General features: G+C 38.8%; 1 protein-coding gene and 1 long non-coding RNA gene across 3 annotated transcripts; both read right to left on the bottom strand.

The window, feature by feature from the left end:
* Positions 1-1259: 1259 nt before the first annotated feature.
* LOC311277253 lies at positions 1260-6055 on the bottom strand. 2 transcript variants are annotated; one of them, XR_014625191.1, is made up of 5 exons: positions 5923-6055; positions 5144-5245; positions 3747-3868; positions 3493-3592; positions 1260-1657 (listed from the first exon to the last, which is right to left on the bottom strand). It is a non-coding gene; the product is annotated as an uncharacterized lncRNA (long non-coding RNA). The 2 variants fall into 2 exon arrangements; XR_014625192.1 differs by having other exon boundaries at positions 3493-3589.
* A 7136-nt stretch (positions 6056-13191) lies between these two features.
* LOC311277242 (olfactory receptor 8G17-like) lies at positions 13192-14133 on the bottom strand (the record flags this gene model as incomplete). The annotated part of the gene is made up of 1 exon (XM_084387494.1): positions 13192-14133. The coding sequence occupies one exon, from the start codon at positions 14131-14133 to the stop codon at positions 13192-13194; it is 942 nt and encodes a 313-aa protein (XP_084243620.1).
* Between the last annotated feature and the right edge of the window lie 4130 nt (positions 14134-18263).

The following is an 18263-nucleotide window of genomic DNA, read 5'->3' as shown; positions in this document are numbered from 1 at the left end:
AATAATACATGTTTAACAGCCTTAATTAAATATTTAAGGTATCTATCCCTGCAGCCGGAACCAGAAGAGATCTGTCATCATTTGCCATAAATGGGCATGTAAGTGTGACGCATTTATTCAGCTGGGTTTGTATTGGCTGTGACTTCATCGCAGAACTCGCTGTGATTGGACAATCGTTTAACCCATATAAACTGGCGCTTCATGTTACAAAGTATGGTTTGGTGTTATTATTACATTAGTTATACATTAAGCTAACTATAAAGTGTCTCTATAATGTGAGAAATTACTCCTTTACCGAGATTCTAACCCTAACCCTAAGCATGTCTGCACATTTCAATAAACTACAGAACAATGCTTCCTGTTCCACTGATAGAATGACAGAGATATGTGGGTAATGTAGTATAAAACGTTTAGTAATAAAACAATAAATGTTAAATAAATTATATATTTAATGGACAACTGGATATCTTCATTGTGCAAACCTTTATGACATATATGAGGGACAGGCTGAAATTTGATATTTTACTGTGAGCACTTTAAAAATAATCTTTATGCCAGCTTTCCATATATATCTGAAAACTGTGGCCAACATTATTTATTATACATAGCATAAGCAGTCGTCCTGCCGATTTTCTCTTTGATACACTAACCGGACTTCGAGTTACAGCCATTTGAAATGTGCATTTGTTTGCTCTTCTGGGGGCCATTGCTGGGCCATACAATCTACACAGATCTACACTACTACTATTACACAAGGGTAATGCACCATTCAGTAAAACAACAAAAAAACAGTGCCAACATTTCCTTTTCACCCCTTCTGATTGCTGCTTATATGCCTGACATCAGTGATATATGCTTTCATTCAAAAAGCAGTTGTAGATGTGCTAGAATGATCAACATGGATCATCTTCAATTAAGCGTTAAGTATTTATAGCAAGATAGCCACTGTAGCCTCTTGTTATTCACATAGCTTCCTTTTATTTCACTGCAAACTGGCATACATGTAAGTATGTGCAACTTTTGTTGCATTGTTGTCCCAAATATCATTAACCAGATCTACATTTTTTATGTCCCAAGTAAAAGAATCATGGTCATTAATTATATGTAGTAATTTATAAGTTATTAATTATATGTAGGCCTAGTTATTTTTTAATTAATTAAACTAAAGAAATAAGAAATTAACATTTCTCAAATAAAAATGTCTATTTACTGTACCAAACACCACTTTCAATATACAATAGTCACCATACTTTATTAAACAACACTTTATTGGAGGACACAGAATAAAGTTAATAAAGTAGCATAAAGACAAATGAGATTCAAGATAAATAAAAATGTGTCTTCAAAAATACATTAACATCATAATAGTCCATTCACAGCTGCTGAAGCCATAAAATTAGTGCCAGAGAATCATATTCAGTCACCTACAGAAAACAGATTTGATATTGTGTTGGAAAATAATGATTCATTATCACAGCTAAACTGGTTTCTTGCTCTTCCCTGTACGTCTCTATCGTGTTCGTGTTCTTCTTCCTCGTCTAAACAGTTTGTTCAGTTGAAGAACAGAAGATGTGATCACTGATGTGGTGTAGCTTTTTCTCAACCAGAGGAAGAAGAAGTCTCAACATCCCATTGTCAGGTGTTCTCCAGTCCTGGTCTGAAAGTAAAACAGAAAACAGAAACCATTCAAATAAAGTTGTTTAATGGCCAGTCAGGTCAGCTTATGTTCTGCGTTATTTAAAGCAGTGATGGTTTACTCTGGCCCTCAGCGTCCACTGTCCTGCACATTTAGCTCCGACCTCAAACCCTCCTGCCTATTGTCTAGAAATAAACCTGAAGACTTTGGTTAACATTTTCAGATGTGCTCGATTAGGGTTGGAGGTTAACTCTTAAATTAACCTCAAAAAGTAGAATGCAAAGGGCCAGAGTTGCCTGTTCCTTACATAAATTTACAAAGCAGCAGTCAGTACATTATATAATATACACATTGAAGTATTATATATATATATATATATATATATATATATATATATATATATATATATATATATATATATATATATATATATTGGAGCACATAATATAAGCTAAGAAAAACTGTTTTACCCATATCAACAGCAACCTATTTTAAAAGATTTTTAACCCTCTATTGCATAGCGTTGCCATATGGCAACAATTACTTTATCTTAATTTTTTTTAAAAGCTGTGATATAAAATCTATGTTTTTACAGTTAGTTGTGAAAAGGGGGCTTTAACTTTTAAGAAAATACAATTTATGAGGTCACATGACCAGGATATCCTGTTTGCCAGTCCTTTTTGCTCATGGACATTGACATGCAAACATCACTGTCTGGGGCTCCTGAAGATAGCCTTTTATTCAGAATTTTGGAAGATTTTCATCAAATAAAAAAATTAAATCAGTATCTGGGGTAAGTAAACTTTAATTTTTTAACATTAAATTCAGTTTTGATTTTATACGTTTTTTGTAATATGCTAAAATACATTTGTTGCCATATGGCAACTATATGCAAATATGGAAACGTCCTGGTGCATTCAACCTAATGGAGTCCCATTGACTTACATAGCATGAAACTACTCTGAGACTATGTTTACAACTTTTGCTTATATTTTAAAGGTAAAAACATTAGACCTTCACAAGCTGTTGTGGTGGGGAAAAATAAAAGAGGGCCCCAAAGCTTTGTCCCGCCAGATCCTGTCCGCAGAGACCGCACAGACCACTGGCCCTTGCATGCATCTGAGAAGGGCAGATGCAAAATGCCAGGATGCAAGGGCATTGTAAGAAGCAAGTGCTCCAAGTGTTTAGTTTTCCTCTGCTTCACTGACTTTCACAAGTCATGAAGAGAATTAAATGAAATGAAACAGCAAAAAAAATGACTAAATGAAATGAAACGAATGAATAGTGTATTTCAGTGAGACAGGTTCCAGGTTCCTGGTTATTATTACCAGACATTTCAGATAACTGTTGAAATTATATAATGTTTTTACTGTATAAATGTTTGTTTAAACATTTCACTATGAAATTAGTATGAGATGGATTTGTTGAGTCTTGTTTTAAATAAAAAATTTTTTTAAATTTTTTTTTTGATTTTATGGTACTTTCCACGATTGCATATTGTTGCCATATGGCAACAATTTACCAACGACCCCCCTTTAAACTTTTTTTTTGATTTTTTTTATATATATCTGTTATTTAGCTCATGTTAAGTAATAAAAACATGCAAAACATTGTTTACAATGTCTAATTAATAATGCGTGCAATAGAGGGTTAAGAAAGGCATTGTCTCTTTTGAGCCTTTGCCAGTGATGCTTGATTTCTTTCCAGACAACATACTTTTCTGTCACTTGTTTCAAGAGCTTCACATGATCAAAAACCAAGTGAAAACCTGTACAATGTAAAATTGTCAACATCAAATTATGTACTACATTTTACAGCATTGTTTCAATTCAAGACATACCAATGGACTCACGCACCTTTCTGTCTTCTTTGGGCACCAGATGTTCCTTCCTCACCCGAAACAAAGGACTTATTCGATTAGCTTGCGTTGATATAAGGACTGGTCTTCCTTCTCTGCTGTAAAACAAGATAATCTCGACTTACTCTATGTGCAATTACTATTGTTCCTGAAACATAAATTCAGACAGTATTAAATAAGTTAATTTACCATATGATTCAGGAGAGAACATTTGATGAGTAAATACTGATTGCAATATTCTAGAAACTTCACCTGGGAAGGGCTGATCACGGCAAGATTCGCTGCGACTCACTAGTAGCTCTTGTAATGGTTGGCTCCTAAAAGAGCTGTTGAGTTTGATATTGTAGAGCTTTAAAAAAAAGGACTAAGTAATCCTGCAAAACAGAAAGGAAGGTAATTTTAATACATTACTTGCAAATAGTCAGTTTATAACTGTATGATATGTTTTCTGTAAAGAGTGTTGCATAATTAAATGTTAAAAGCATTTTTATGTTATAAGTTCACTGATATGTGGGCATTTCTATGAATAAAAGTATGTCTTTAATAGCAAGCAATAATCATATGAAAATGATTTACATGCAAACGGGACAGTTATCAGCAGTGTAAAGGCCAATTTATACTTCTGCGTCGGGTTCGCGTAGAAGGTACGGCGTAGCATACGCATTGACGTGTACCATACGTCGTACCCTTCGCCGTACCCTGACGCGCACCTCTTCAAAAATGTAACTACGCGTCGCGGCGACGCGGACCGCAAGATCTGTGATTGGTCGGCTGGATAGCATCGCGTTTCCTCCTACGCATTTCCGGAATGATCTTCTGCACTCTGCACCGCCCGCCCGCCATTTTTAAATTCCGAAGATCAGTGAAGAGCCATGGAAACAGACCAAGTGACCGAGAGATTGCTTGAAGAAGTGCGGAAATACAGCCATCTGTATGACTCCTTCAGTCGCCATTGCTCGTAGAAACCTAAACTCAAAACAGCCGCGAGGAATGTAAACACAGTGGAACTGGAACATTAAAACCCACCCGCGCCAACTAGCGTTTCGACGGTGTAACTGCAGAGCAACACAGACATTCGCAGAAGTATAAATGCTCACGACGGCGTCGCCTACGTGCGTACCCTACGACGTACACTATGGCGTACACTCGACGCAGAAGTATAAATTGGCCTTAACTGTTCTGATTATGACAAAATAATCGAGTATCTGATGTCATGTGACAAGTCAGATAAGCTTTTCCACTCTTGCAAACAGAGGTAGGTTATGAGGTGTGGAGAGACATCATGTATCACTGGAACATAAACAGACGGAGACCAATTTGCAATTAATATAAACTTTCTGACAGTGTGTGTGACATCCGACAACTTTCCAAGAAGTGGCGCAACTGATTTACAAATATCGCGATAAATATGTACAGGAATTGAGGCAGTAGCCAATGACAGCACTAGGAGTAAAAGCTGCAGGATTGTGTACGAGTATACAAATATGTACGAGTATCGTACGAATTTGACAACTTGTTAAATCTTGTGAATTATTAAGACTTTCAGACTATGTTTGTACTGATTGGGCTATGGGTTTTGTGAGAAAAGTTTTAAGAAACAACAAATGCTTGATAAAATGTTTTGATTTAGGGTTAAAACCAACACATACCATTGTGAATATTTGCCTTTGCAGCTTTCCGTCTCCTCCGTTTACTTCTCCTCAAACAATAATGGGCTGACTGAGTCCGAAAGGCCCTTTAGGTCTTTTCAGCTGGAAAAAGAGAAAAGAAAATATAATTATGTATAATATATAGGATTATTTAAAGGAAAAAGTACTGATTTACCTTACAAATATTGGATGTTACATTATAAAGCGTTAAAAGCATGGCAAGTGTTGTGGTTAATATGCATTTACAACAAATATCACTTTAAAACTATCAATACAGAGGTAAAAGCATGGTAAGTTTTGTGGTTACTGTCCTTTTACCACACCCTATCACAGTAAAACTAGGGTTACTGTGGTAAAAGCATGGTAAGTGTTGTGGTTACTGTGCATTTACAATAAGTATCACATTAAAACTACCAATAGTGTGGTAAAAGCATGGTAAGTTTTGTGATTACTGTCTTTTTACTACACTTATCACAGTAAAACTAATGTTACTGTGGTAAAAGCATGGTAAGTGTTGTTTTTACTGTGCTTCTACTACAAATACAACTTTGGAACTAATTGTACTATTTTTAATCTGATATGAATATCTAAGCCTATAGCACGTCACGTGACAGGCAGTGTTTAATCATATATTTTGAATTAGAAAGCAATGAAACGCAAAGTCTCCGTGGAAATGGCAGCTATATTTGGCAGATTAATATCGACAAACAGAAAAGACATATTATCACACATTATTAGGACAGCGTATTTAGGTATTTATTTACTAGGCTACTACTTACCAACAGCTGACACACGTGAACTGATGCCAAATATCGCGATGTGTTCGGAACGAGACTTCTTCAGCGCGATTTCCTACTAATAAAATATCATTTAAAAAAGATCAATAAACAGCAAAACAATCCAGCTTCCCTGGCAATAAGACCGAAATAATAACATAAAAAAAATACATAAACCACGATAAGATCTCGTGAATAAATGTTGATTAAACAGCTTCTCTGCTGCAGCCGACAGGCAGAAATAATCGAGCTGTGATCACGAAAGACGAAAAATTACGAAATAAACGTGTCCGTGGCACGAATCAATAGATTAAATTACGTGACCATATCACGAACGTTGGAGTTATCCGTGGTCTCACCACAGACTCAATCCGTGCTCCTATCACAGATTTTAGATCTGACTATAGTAAGCGAGCAATAGGTGTAAAACGCCATCAAACTGGATTTTATGATGACAGGACAAGACAAAATTGCAACACAGTCGACATAAAGCTTTCAAGTGTCTAAACAAGTGAGCAACATCACACCATCCAGTGAGTGAGGTCAGGTTGTTGAGGTCCGTGGTGCCATCACGGGACTTCAGTTTGGCTAACAGAATCAGACTGAATTTTTATCATGGCTGGACAATGCAATAGCTACAATAACAGAGAGGTTAAAGTCTTTATGGTATTTGGTGTTGGAAAATAAATAAATACTTAAAATGTTGTGTTTCCAAATGAGAAAGCACGTCCATTGAGTGAGATCTGTTCTCTGTCATTGAAACGGGTATCCGTGTGTGGACCACGGAAGATGAGTATTATTGACTTGCGCGTTGGAGTTATCCGTGGTCTCACCACAGACTCACTCCGTGCTCCTATCACAGATTTTAGATCTGACTATAGCCAAGCGAGCAATAGGTGTAAAACGCCATCAAACTGGATTTTATGATGACAGGACGAGACAAAATGTCAAGTTAATTACATGCCATTGCAACACAGTCGACATAAAGCTTATAAATTCCTAAACAAGCCATCAACATTACAACGTCCATGAGTGAGGTCAGGTTGTTGAGGTCCGTGGTGCCATCACGGGACTTTGGTTAGGCTAACTGAAACAAACCGAAATTTTATGATGACAGGACAATGCAATAGCTACAATAACAGTCAGGTTAACGTCATTATGGCATTTGATGTTGGAAAAGTTCACAAATACTTCAAATGTTGCGTTTCCAAATGAGAAAGCACGTCGATTGAGTGAGATCTGTACTCCGTCATTGAAACGGGTATCCGTGTGTGGACCACGGAAGGTCAGTGTCATTGACTTGCGTTGGAGTAATATCCGTGGCCGCATCACGGAATTTGGGGCGATTCCGTGATGGCTCCACGGATTTTGAGTTAAGGTCCCGTGGGCATTTCACGGAATCCTGTGAGACCAGGTTGCTGGATTCATATGATTTTTTTTTTACTATCTATTTATGAACTTTTTGAAGTGTCAGAGTTTTGGGTGATCTAAGGTTCCCTTTCGTAAAGGGAACTCCCGCTGCATCTATACTCGATACTTTGGGGAATGCCTTCGGCATGAAGCGTCTGAAGTCAACTATGGAACTATTCCAATCTTGATTGGTGCAATGTCACCCGTGACGTCGCATGTGACGGTGATCCGGAAGCTACAAAAGGGTCACAGGAACCAGGAAATGTTAGCTTCTGGTCTTCAGCAAGTGCTCTATGTCATCTTGTCTGTTCTATTTGGTGTTGTTTGTCCCGTGAAAAGAGTATTATTTATGGCGAATAAAGAGAAGCTATTCAGGCAGTGTGCGTCCCCTTGCCCACGTTATTTAAGCGAGGGTGACGCACACTCGCTTTGTGTAGTTTGTCTGGGAGTGGAGCATGCATGGGCGGTGCTCGAGGGCGCTGTCTGTGCAAACTGTTTTCAATGAAAAAGCTCCGCTCCCATTTGAGCTTGTTCGATCAATTAGATCAGGCTCGCGTTTCCAGTGCATTAGGTCCCGCGTCTGTTGAGGCAGCGCGCCGCTTGTATGCATGGGATTCGCACGTGGGAATGGCATATAATACTGAGACGGTTGCGACCCTTTCTCAGCGTTTATCAACCAGCCCCACTTGTCTCGCGCACGGTTCGGAAGCCCGCGCTGCGGCTTCTTCCGACCGTGTTAAAGACACAGCGTTTGATTTATCTGGCTCCGAGGAGTTAGATATTATCTATCAACACTGAATCACGTGGATATGGGGATTCGCCACCCCATATTCGCGTTAGTGAGGAGTTGCTGGAGGTTGTAATCAGGGCAGTGGTTAAATTATATGTTAAATGGCCATATAATAAGCAGGAAGCGACTAAGAAAAATAAAATGAATGAGCGCTTCCTGCAGACCCAGTCACAATCTTCGTGTCAGAGCCTTCCCTTTTTCACTGATCTCCATACTGAGGTATCGAGATCGTGGAAAAATCCATTTTCATCTCAATTATTTTCCCCGCATGTATATATTTACTCATCCATTAGGGAATCTAATGAAAATGGTTATGAGGTGATGGCTCGGGTTGAGGAATATTTTGCGAAATATATTCTCCCCGACATTGCGTCACCCCTGATAGCTCAGACACTTCCCTCCAAATCTCGTACATCGAATTTGTTAGGGAAAGCATATATGGCGGTGGGTCGAGCCGGTGCATGCCCACACATGATGGGGTTATTACAGGCATACCTGGCTGACCTCCTCAAGCAGGTGGATGATAACTGGGAGGTCTCACTCAATGGTATTACTGAATTTCGTAGAGTAGCTGACTTATCTCTCTGTATTATTAAAGAGACGGCCCGTGCTATTGGCCGTTCTATGGCAGCACTAGTCGTCTCAGAGAGACATTTATGGCTTAATCGCTTGTGGATCGGGGAGAAAGACAGGGCTTTCCTTCTCGATGCTCCCCTTTCACCTTCTGGCCTTTTTGGCGACGTGGCAAGAACCGTTGTCGAGAGGCTTCAGGAGGCAGAGCGACAATCAGCTATCCCCAGTTGTCAGTCCAGGTCTCATGGGGTTGCTGCCAGGGGGCAGCCTCATGGGACAGCCGCCAGCTCCTCATATTTTGAGAAGGTTTCCTCTTGTGCCCCCCCGTATAAGGCTTGGGGCCAGAAGAAACATTCTCGCACGAAGCCCTCCATACTAAGATGGCTTCAACTAAGAGGTCTTGTCGTAACACGCAGACCCTTATGGGCGTTGCCTAGACAAGAGTCTCGCCCCCTTATGCAGCCCTTAGGAAATCGATGTTCGCTTCCCGCCGCCGATGGCGCTTCGGGACACATCGGCTTCCAGCGAACACAAATCGCAGTATCTGCCCGAAGACGTTGCGGCCCTGTCGAGTTCGCCGCCTCTCAGGAGGTCTGTAGAGAGCATATTTCGGTTAGTTCCTGCCAGTTAGCTGCTTCAGGTCACCAAAGCCATTTGGAAATTAATAGCCGAGGCCAGTCTCGAGGGACTGGTCCCCATAATGGCATATTTAGACACCCCGAGGGGTCTTCAAAATATAGCCTAGGGGGTCCTGCTTACAGTGGAGCTAATATACAAATATTATCTACTAAGGGGGGTTCACATGTCGGCCAGCCCCGAGCAGGGTCGGTTCTTGGAACAGGAAGTCTCTCTTAACACAGGAAACCTCAAAGTGGGCTCTTCCTTGGTTACGGGAGCCCGGGTTCTACAGCTGGCACTTCATAGTTCCTATGAGGGGGGGGAGTTAGGCCTTATTTTGGATCTCATGGTACTGGATCAACCTCCGAGGGGGTTCAGATTCAAGTTACCGACTGTCAGTCAGACCAGCTCCGAGGACTGGTCTGTCTTGATAGATCCATAGGCTCCTTAAATCCTCTTTCCCTTCTAACCCCATCACAGGAAGTTTCCGAGATCGGCTTTTGGGGGGAAAAGCACATCAGTTCTGGACTCTTCCAGTCGGCCTAGCCTTATCCCCTCGCACCTTCACTAAATGTATGGACACGGCCCTTGCTCCATTGAGACTTCAGGGGGTCCGTATCTTATAGATGACTGGCTCATTTTGGCTCAGTCGAAAAGAACTAGCAATTCAACATCGAGATGTTGTTTTGCGTCATCTGAGGTGCGTGGGGTTGAGACTCAATGTGAAGAAAAGTTCCTTAACTCCTCTTCAGAGGATTACGTTCCTGGGAGTAGAGTGGGACTCAGTCACGATGCGGGCACAATTGTCTCCTGCTCATGATCTTGAACACAATGAAGAGTATTAGGTTTGGCCAGGCTATCACTGTCAAACACTTTCAAAGAGCTTTGGGTCTTATGGCTGCAGCTTCCACGGTAGTACCCTTTGGTCTGCTCCATATGAGGGCCTTGCAGTGGTGGCTCAGGAACAAGGGATTTTCTTCTCTGGAAAACCCTTTTCGTACGATCAGAGTTACGCGCAGATGCCTTCGTTCTCTTGTCGTATGGAAGAAACCATGGTTCCTGTCTCAGTGCCCGGTTTTGGGAGCACCATGTGAGAGAAAAACTCTGACCACGGATGCGTCCCTCACGGGCTGGGGTGCGGTTATGGAGGGCCGTTACACCCGAGGTACTTGGAAAGACCATCATCTCACATTGCATATTAATCGCTTGGAGATGTTGGCCGTATTTTTTGCCCTGAGGCACTTCCGTGTAGACCTCAGAGGCCATCATGTTCTTGTTAGGACAGACAATATGTCGGTGGTCTCTTATATCAACCGCCAAGGAGGTTTGAGATCTCGCCCTCTTTGTAGACTGGCGCATCAAATTCTTCTTTGGTCCCAGGACAAGAGGTCAGGTCTATTTATATTCCTGCGGTTGAAATATGGGGGCAGACATCCTGTCGAGGCAGGGGCTGAGGCCCGGGGAATGGCGGCTCCACCCTGAAGTGGTTGAGCTTATATGGAGAGAGTTTGGCCGGGCGGAGGTTGACCTGTTCGCTTCTCATGAGAACTCTCATTGCCCGCTCTGGTACTCTCTCTCACATCCAGCTCCTTTGGGCTTGGATGCCATGGTACAGATGTGGCTGAGGTCACATCTGTACGCTTTTCCCCCGATCGCTCTGCTCCCTGGGGTTCTAGAAAGACTACTCCTTGTAGCTCCGTACTGGCCGGCCCGAATTTGGTTTTCGGACCTTATTAGTCTCTTGGAGAGTCCTCCATGGAAAATTCCTATTAGGAGAGGTCTTCTGTCTCAGGCTGATGGTACATTATTTCATCCCCGACCAGAGTTATGGAGACTATGGGTCTGGCCCCTGAGGGGGTCCCACCCATAATTAGGTTGCCCTTTCCACCGAGATGGTCAGGACATCCATACTAGAACCCCACTCTACTAGGAACTAAACAATTAAGTTAGGGAGGGCATTGAACCCAGTTTTTTACTGCCCACTGGCTTCAGTACTGGTGTTCCATCCCGCTCTCTAACGGGATCTCCTGTTCATGCTTAGGGCCTCTGTGGCGGCCTCAGTGCCCTCCGCAAGCCTCTAAGGGTGTTCTCGAAAGGACGTTCCCACTGAAACTCCATGTTCCTGTGGATTGGAGGATGAATCCTTTTCATCCAGCCTATTGGCATCAGGCTGATGGGTTATCCCTGGCACCCATCATGTCCTGTGAGTGAGGTATACGAATATATATTTGAGATATATAAGTATATATAGGAGAATCTATTGAGTCTGCTTCCTGCTCGTCTTACTCCCTGGAAGAGTGGTGGTGCCCCTGAGAACGACTTGCTTTGACCAATTAGAAGCTAACATTTCCTGGTTCCTGTGACCCTTTTGTAGCTTCCGGATCACCGTCACATGCGACGTCACGGGTGACGTTGCACCAATCAAGATTGGAATAGTTCCATAGTTGACTTCAGACGCTTCATGCCGAAGGCATTCCCCAAAGTATCGAGTATCGATGCAGCGTCTCGTTCCCTACTCAGGGAACGAGGGTTACATACGTAACCCGAGACGTTTTGTGTGATTTGCTGAATGTTTTCTTTTTTATTTGCCATCTTATGTATGTGGATAATTCAAATATGTCCCTTTATGCTTCATATTTTATTTATACTTTCTTCACCTCTGACCTGAAGAAGGGCATGCTATTTTCACTTATGATAGTTGGAAAAATCACATATAGTTGGGGGAATCACATGAAATAAATGTTTTTCTCCAAAACACATTGGCCACAATTATTGGCACCCCTATTTTTTTTATTTTTTTTTGAGTAAAATATCTCTGAAATATATTACCATTAATATAAAAAAAAAATATATATATATATATATATAAACAAATAGCACACCACGGTGACTAGGAACATGAACTTGTCTGACTATGACTTCTTTTTTCACAGGAGTATAAATATGAAGAAATGCAAAGACCAAATTGCCTTAATCATCCAACTGATTGAATTATCCATCAATCAACTTATGATGTTACAAATCTGCCTGGAAGAGGACATGTGTCTATATTGTCTTAATGCATGGCGAGGAGGATTGTTTGAGTGGCCAAAGGATCACAGATGGAGAATTGCAGAGATTAGTTGAGTCTTGGGGTCAGAAAGACAAAAACAAAAACAAAAAAAACACAAAAGGGAATCAAATCAAACAACCCCTACATCACCACATGTTGTTTGGGACGGTTTCAAGGAAAATCCTCCTCGCTCATTCAAAAAAAACTCTAGCATATTCAGTTGTCGGACACATAAAAAGTGACAGGATTATATGGTCATATTGAAAAAAAAAAAGAGAGCTTTTTTGGCAGCCAAACCCACTAGATGAGTTTGGTGTAAACGGGGAAAAAGTTAGGGTTAGGGTTAGGGGGCTGAACTGAATAGAAGCAGCAACATGGAGCTGGGAGAAATTCTGTATGGAGGAATAGTATCTGATCTCTTGTCAGGAGTTCTCCAAACTCATCAGGCATTATAGGAGAAAACTCAGAGCTGTTATCTTGGCAAAAGAAGACTGCAACAAGTTTTTAATAAAAGGGTGCAAACAATTATGGCCGACGTGTTTTGGAGAAAAGCATTTATTTCATAATGTGATTCATTTTCATGTTTACCTGGGACATAAAAAGCCTGCTTTTATCAGTACATATTTTATAGTTCCACTGTCCACATTTATCACAAGGATGTTATATAGGCTATTCAGACAAGTACAGTTTTGGAATGAAACAGAAATGTAGACCAATCATATTTTATCATCAAACTTTATCATTAGCACTCAAAGAAAATGTTTATATATATATATATATATATATATATATATATATATATATATATATATTTTTTTTTTTTTTTAATTCACATTGAGTTAACTTTACATTTATAAATTAGTTTAAACAGTCTCTGTCTTATTTCCTTTGCTTGCAAACCATATATTATGGGATTCAAGCTTGGTGGAATAACATGGAACATTAAACTAGATAAATTTCTACTTTCAGATAATGCAGGGAAACGATGAAGAAAAATGGTGGTGAATCCAGAAACCATCATGATTATATAAACAGCAAGGTGAGCACTGCAGGTTTTTATTGCTTTGCTGTTGGTTGCTTTGTTTTTGCTTTTGAAGCATACCAACACTATTCTGAGATATGTAAATACCACACTCCCCAATGAGGACGTTAGTAAAACCACAGTAAAAGTTAATCCATATACATTATTAATAACTATATTTTCACAGGACAGTTTAAATAGTGAAGCGTTATCACAAAACACATTTTGAATCACAGATCTGCAGTGAGACAGACGCACACTGAGGCCGATCAGAATTCCCACCAGCACTACTGCAGCACCCCAGGCTCCTGCCGAGAGTTTAACCACCATGTTATTGCTCATTATTGTAGGGTATCGCAGTGGATTGCATATGGCCACATATCTGTCAAAGGCCATGATCATTAGAATTGTGTGGGATGCGGTTCCGTATACATGTCCAAAAAAAGCTTGCAAAGCACACTCCACATATGTGATGTAGCGCTCAGAGGGGTCTGTTAAGATATGACTCATCAAGCGTGGCAAAAGAGCAATTGACCCTAATACATCATTCAGTGGCAAGTTGCAGAAAAGTATGTGCATAGGCTGATGTAACCTTTTTTCCACTGAGATCTGAATCAAAATCCCAATGTTAGATACTATAATAAATATGTAAGCAAGCAAAAAAAGGATGAATACAAAATGATTGGACAGAGTTGTAACTTGTAGTCCCTCCATTAAGAGTATGCTGTATCTGAATGTCAGGTTGTCCATCTGTGACCTAAACAAAACATACAGTACAGTACAGGGCTGCATTTTAGAGACAGTAGATTGTGGTTTCTATGGTTTATTATGCTTTTGTGAAACACAGCCCAGATTCAGTCAGAACATGATTTAATGCAGCACATACAGGTAATATCAAAGTACTAAACAAGAACAGAAGTAGAAAACTTCTTCACATTGTAATCTTCACATTGTGGTAAAAATTTGCCCATGCCAGTAATTCTTATAAACTTTTATCCCCAGCAGCAGGTATGAAATATTTGACAGTTGCTGATAATGAAAAATAAATTCACCCCTGAATTGTTTACCCCACTCAGATATGTAAACTTACCAAGGTAGATGACTGATAGATAAATAGTTCACTATTCGGTTTAATATAATATAATAGTCACTTCAGTTTAATATATAAGTTTAATATATAGTAGCATACTGTTGTTGCATTCCCTTTAACTTGGTAATAATTCGATTCAATAGGAAGACTTAATGTGTTTCAGAAGAGTTGACTTGACCATTTTATACTGTATGTGTCACACAAAAACTGTTTTGTCGTCATTGCCCAAGAGTGTAAAATAATGTTTTGTTTTTTTGTTTTTTTTTTGCTGTGATTGGTGGCTACTGATCAGGTTAGCTTGTACTGTAATGTGCTGTAAATATGTTTAGCGATGCAAGACCAGGAGGAGCTGGAATTCTGTTATGTTTGTACTGATTAAATTCTTCTTCTTTATTTCTCTATCCTAAAAATGTATGGGCACCAGAGAACAGGTGGAGGGAAATGAATCATAGAAAAAAAGAGAATTCAACCTACCATGAATATTCATTTATAATATTGAAATTCTACCATGGAGAGACATTTTGAGATTAGACCATCTCTGCATATCAGCCAAAATTTCACGTTTAAGTTTGCCATAATTCATTCATGAAATATATATAAATATAAAAAAAATAAATAAATGTAAACCTAAATATTAGGGCTGGGATGATACACCTATCTCCTGATTCGATACTATCACGATTCTACAAGTATTGCAATTTTTTTGTTTTAAATACTAGACCATGGGGAAAAGCTAAATCATACACTTATACAGACTGTACATGATGTATAAGATGAGTCATATTTACAAAAACAAATCTTCACATCTTTCTGAGTATAATATAGAATATAGAATATAGATTGAATATAAATTGGAATAATGTTAAGCAAACTCATGATTTAGATACCTGCTGTACTACAATGATGAAAACACTAACAGATGTGATTCAGAAATATACTCAGTTACTGAAGAATCCACAACGTAGAAGGGCTTTACCATGGCTGAATAAGGATATTTTCAAGCTGATGAAAAAAAGAGACCTTGCGCTCAAACATTCATTATTAACAAAAACTAACACAGATATATTTGTTTTTAAAGGATTAAGAAATAAAGTAGTTAGGGAGTTACGCAAAGCAAAAACAAACTACTTTATGAAATTGATAGCTGAATCCGGAGGGAAAAGTTCAGAACTTTGGAAACACCTAAATATTTTAACTAATCGAGTGCCTAAACAACAAAAATGAATAGCGGAATTAAATATAGATGGATTCGTCAGTAATGAAAGGACTGAAATTGCAAACCAATTTAATAGATTCTTTATCCAATCAGCTGAGGAATTGGCTGACAATTTTCAACCAGTACAATTAAAACACATACTGAGAGACCAAACAACATCTTTTTGTATAAAAGAGGTAGACCAGAGTGAAACTGCTGAAGTTTTTAGACAGTTACGGCAATCTAAGGCCAAGGATAACTTTGGCTTGGATACAGCTTTTATAAAAAAACACGGTAACGCTTTAGATTACAGCCCGCTTTAGATTATAGGTACACTGTAATTACCGAAAGTTACACTGTACTTTCATTTTAATTACGCAGTACTTTCCGGGCTGTAATCTAAAGCGTTACCAAAAACACTCCTCTTATTGCCAGTTACACATGTAGTAAATTTATCCATAAGAGCAAATGAATTCCCTCAGCAATGGAAAACAGCTATTATAACTCCAGTCTTTAAGTCTGGAGCATCTGACCAGGTCTCGAATTATAGACCGATTTCAATTTTACCTGCACTCTCAAAGGTTCTTGAAAAAACAGTTGCCAAACAACTTGTTGATTATCTTGAAAGTAATCATCTTCTACACGCCAAACTATTTGGGTTTAGACCACGGTACTCAACAGAGTTGGCAAACTGTTACCTCACTGAAATGATAAAACAGTCATTAGATGAAGGTAATGTAGTGGGAGCAGTATTTCTGGACTTGAAAAAAGCCTTTGATACTGTGAACCATGAAATTCTTTTAAATAAATTAGAAAATTGTAACTTGTCACATGATGCAATAACTTGGTTTAGATCATATTTAGATTAACACAGGCAGCAGTGTGTTAAAATAAATTCCACCCAGTCATCTATTCAAACTTGTCGAATCGGAATTCCACAAGGTTCAATTTTAGGCCCTTTACTTTTTAGTTTATATATAAATGATCTTCCAGACAGTTGCAAAAGGGTTAAATGCCAAATGTATGCAGATGACACAATTATATATGTCTCAGCAAAAAACCCTCAGATTGCAGCTGAGATGCTTTCAAAAGAACTGGATGGTGTATCACAGTGGCTCCGAAATAATCATTTGACCCTGAACTATGATAAGACCCTGAACTATGTGCTTTTCAATAAAAAGAAAGGTGAATGAAAATTTTAGAATAAAGATTGATGAGAAGGAGATAGATGAGGTACATGAATTTAAATTTCTAGGGGTTACTTTAGATTCTCATCTTAAGTTTGATAGTCATGTAAAGAGACTGTGCAGAACTGTCAAGACAAATTTAAACTGCTTCCGATTAATAAGACAATGTATACCCATTAAGGCAGTACGGCAATTTATGCATCTATTTTCTCATCTATCGTATTGCATTACTGTTTGGGGTCAGGCCAATCAAACAACAATTACACCCGTTAGGTCATTATATAAACAGGCATTACAAGTAATGGACCAGAAACATGTAAGATGGCACCATTGTCTTATTCTAAGGAAGCATAATGTTTTGAGTTTTGACAGTTTTGTCAATTATTCATTTCTAAAACTACTTTGTAAGTGTGTGAACAACCTTGCACCAGAAATATTCTGTCAACTACAGTAGTAGTGAAACAAAAGAGCGGAATAAGAACTAGAGGCACAATAAGTGGAAACTGTATAGTCGCAAAACGTAGAACAACATTTGGTCAGACATCATTTTCAGTAAGAGGCATAAAATTGTGGAACGCCTTACCATCAGAAATTAAAACATTGACAGAACTCAAGGTTTTTAATACACATTTAAAGCAATGGCTGAAACTGAAACAATTCTGTGAACACTGACTGTACAACACAATGCATACAAACATAAAGTTGCATATGTTAGCATGCACAGACATATGCACACTTTTGTGTTTTGTATTGTTAAATATGTCTAGACTCTGTTTTATAGTGATTTCTACATCCATTTAAGCCCATATCTTATTGCATGTATAGGATGTATTTATTGTATGTATTTTAATAGTTATACATTTTTAATTCAATACTCTGTAATTTCTGTTTTAATTTTACAAGCCTAACCAGGGACAGGGGTTGCAAATTAGTCATGGCTATAAACCTGTATGCATGGCATCTACTTTGTATTCTTTATAAAGCAATGTTCTATGCATTTGTCCCTGTCAAATAAACATTAAAATAAAAAAAAAATAAAAAAAGTTTTATTTCAGAAGCATCTTACATTACTACATTCTCTTGAATAAATTATTCAATATCAAATACATTTTTAAACAGTCACTTGTCACCACCTAGTGACAATTTTTCTTTTAATAAAAAAATGCGTTATTTTAAGCTCCAAGTTTCTATCAAAAGCTAATTTACTCTATTTTGATCAGTACCATAGACATCAGTGTGTATGTTTGAACTTTAAACTTTCATCCCAGTACTTCTATGATAATTTGAACTATTGTAACACAGAAATAATGATACTATGAGGTTGAAAATACTGTTTGTGAAGCTGTCTCATGACAACTCTCTCTGGGTCAGCGGCAACACAGATTTGAATGTTGCGATAAGATTTTGT

This window comes from Rutilus rutilus (genome assembly GCF_951802725.1).
Source record: "Rutilus rutilus genome assembly, chromosome: 18".
NCBI lineage: Eukaryota > Metazoa > Chordata > Actinopteri > Cypriniformes > Leuciscidae > Rutilus > Rutilus rutilus.
The sequence above is the reverse complement of the archived record's forward strand: the minus strand, read 5'-3'. Positions and strand labels throughout refer to the sequence as shown.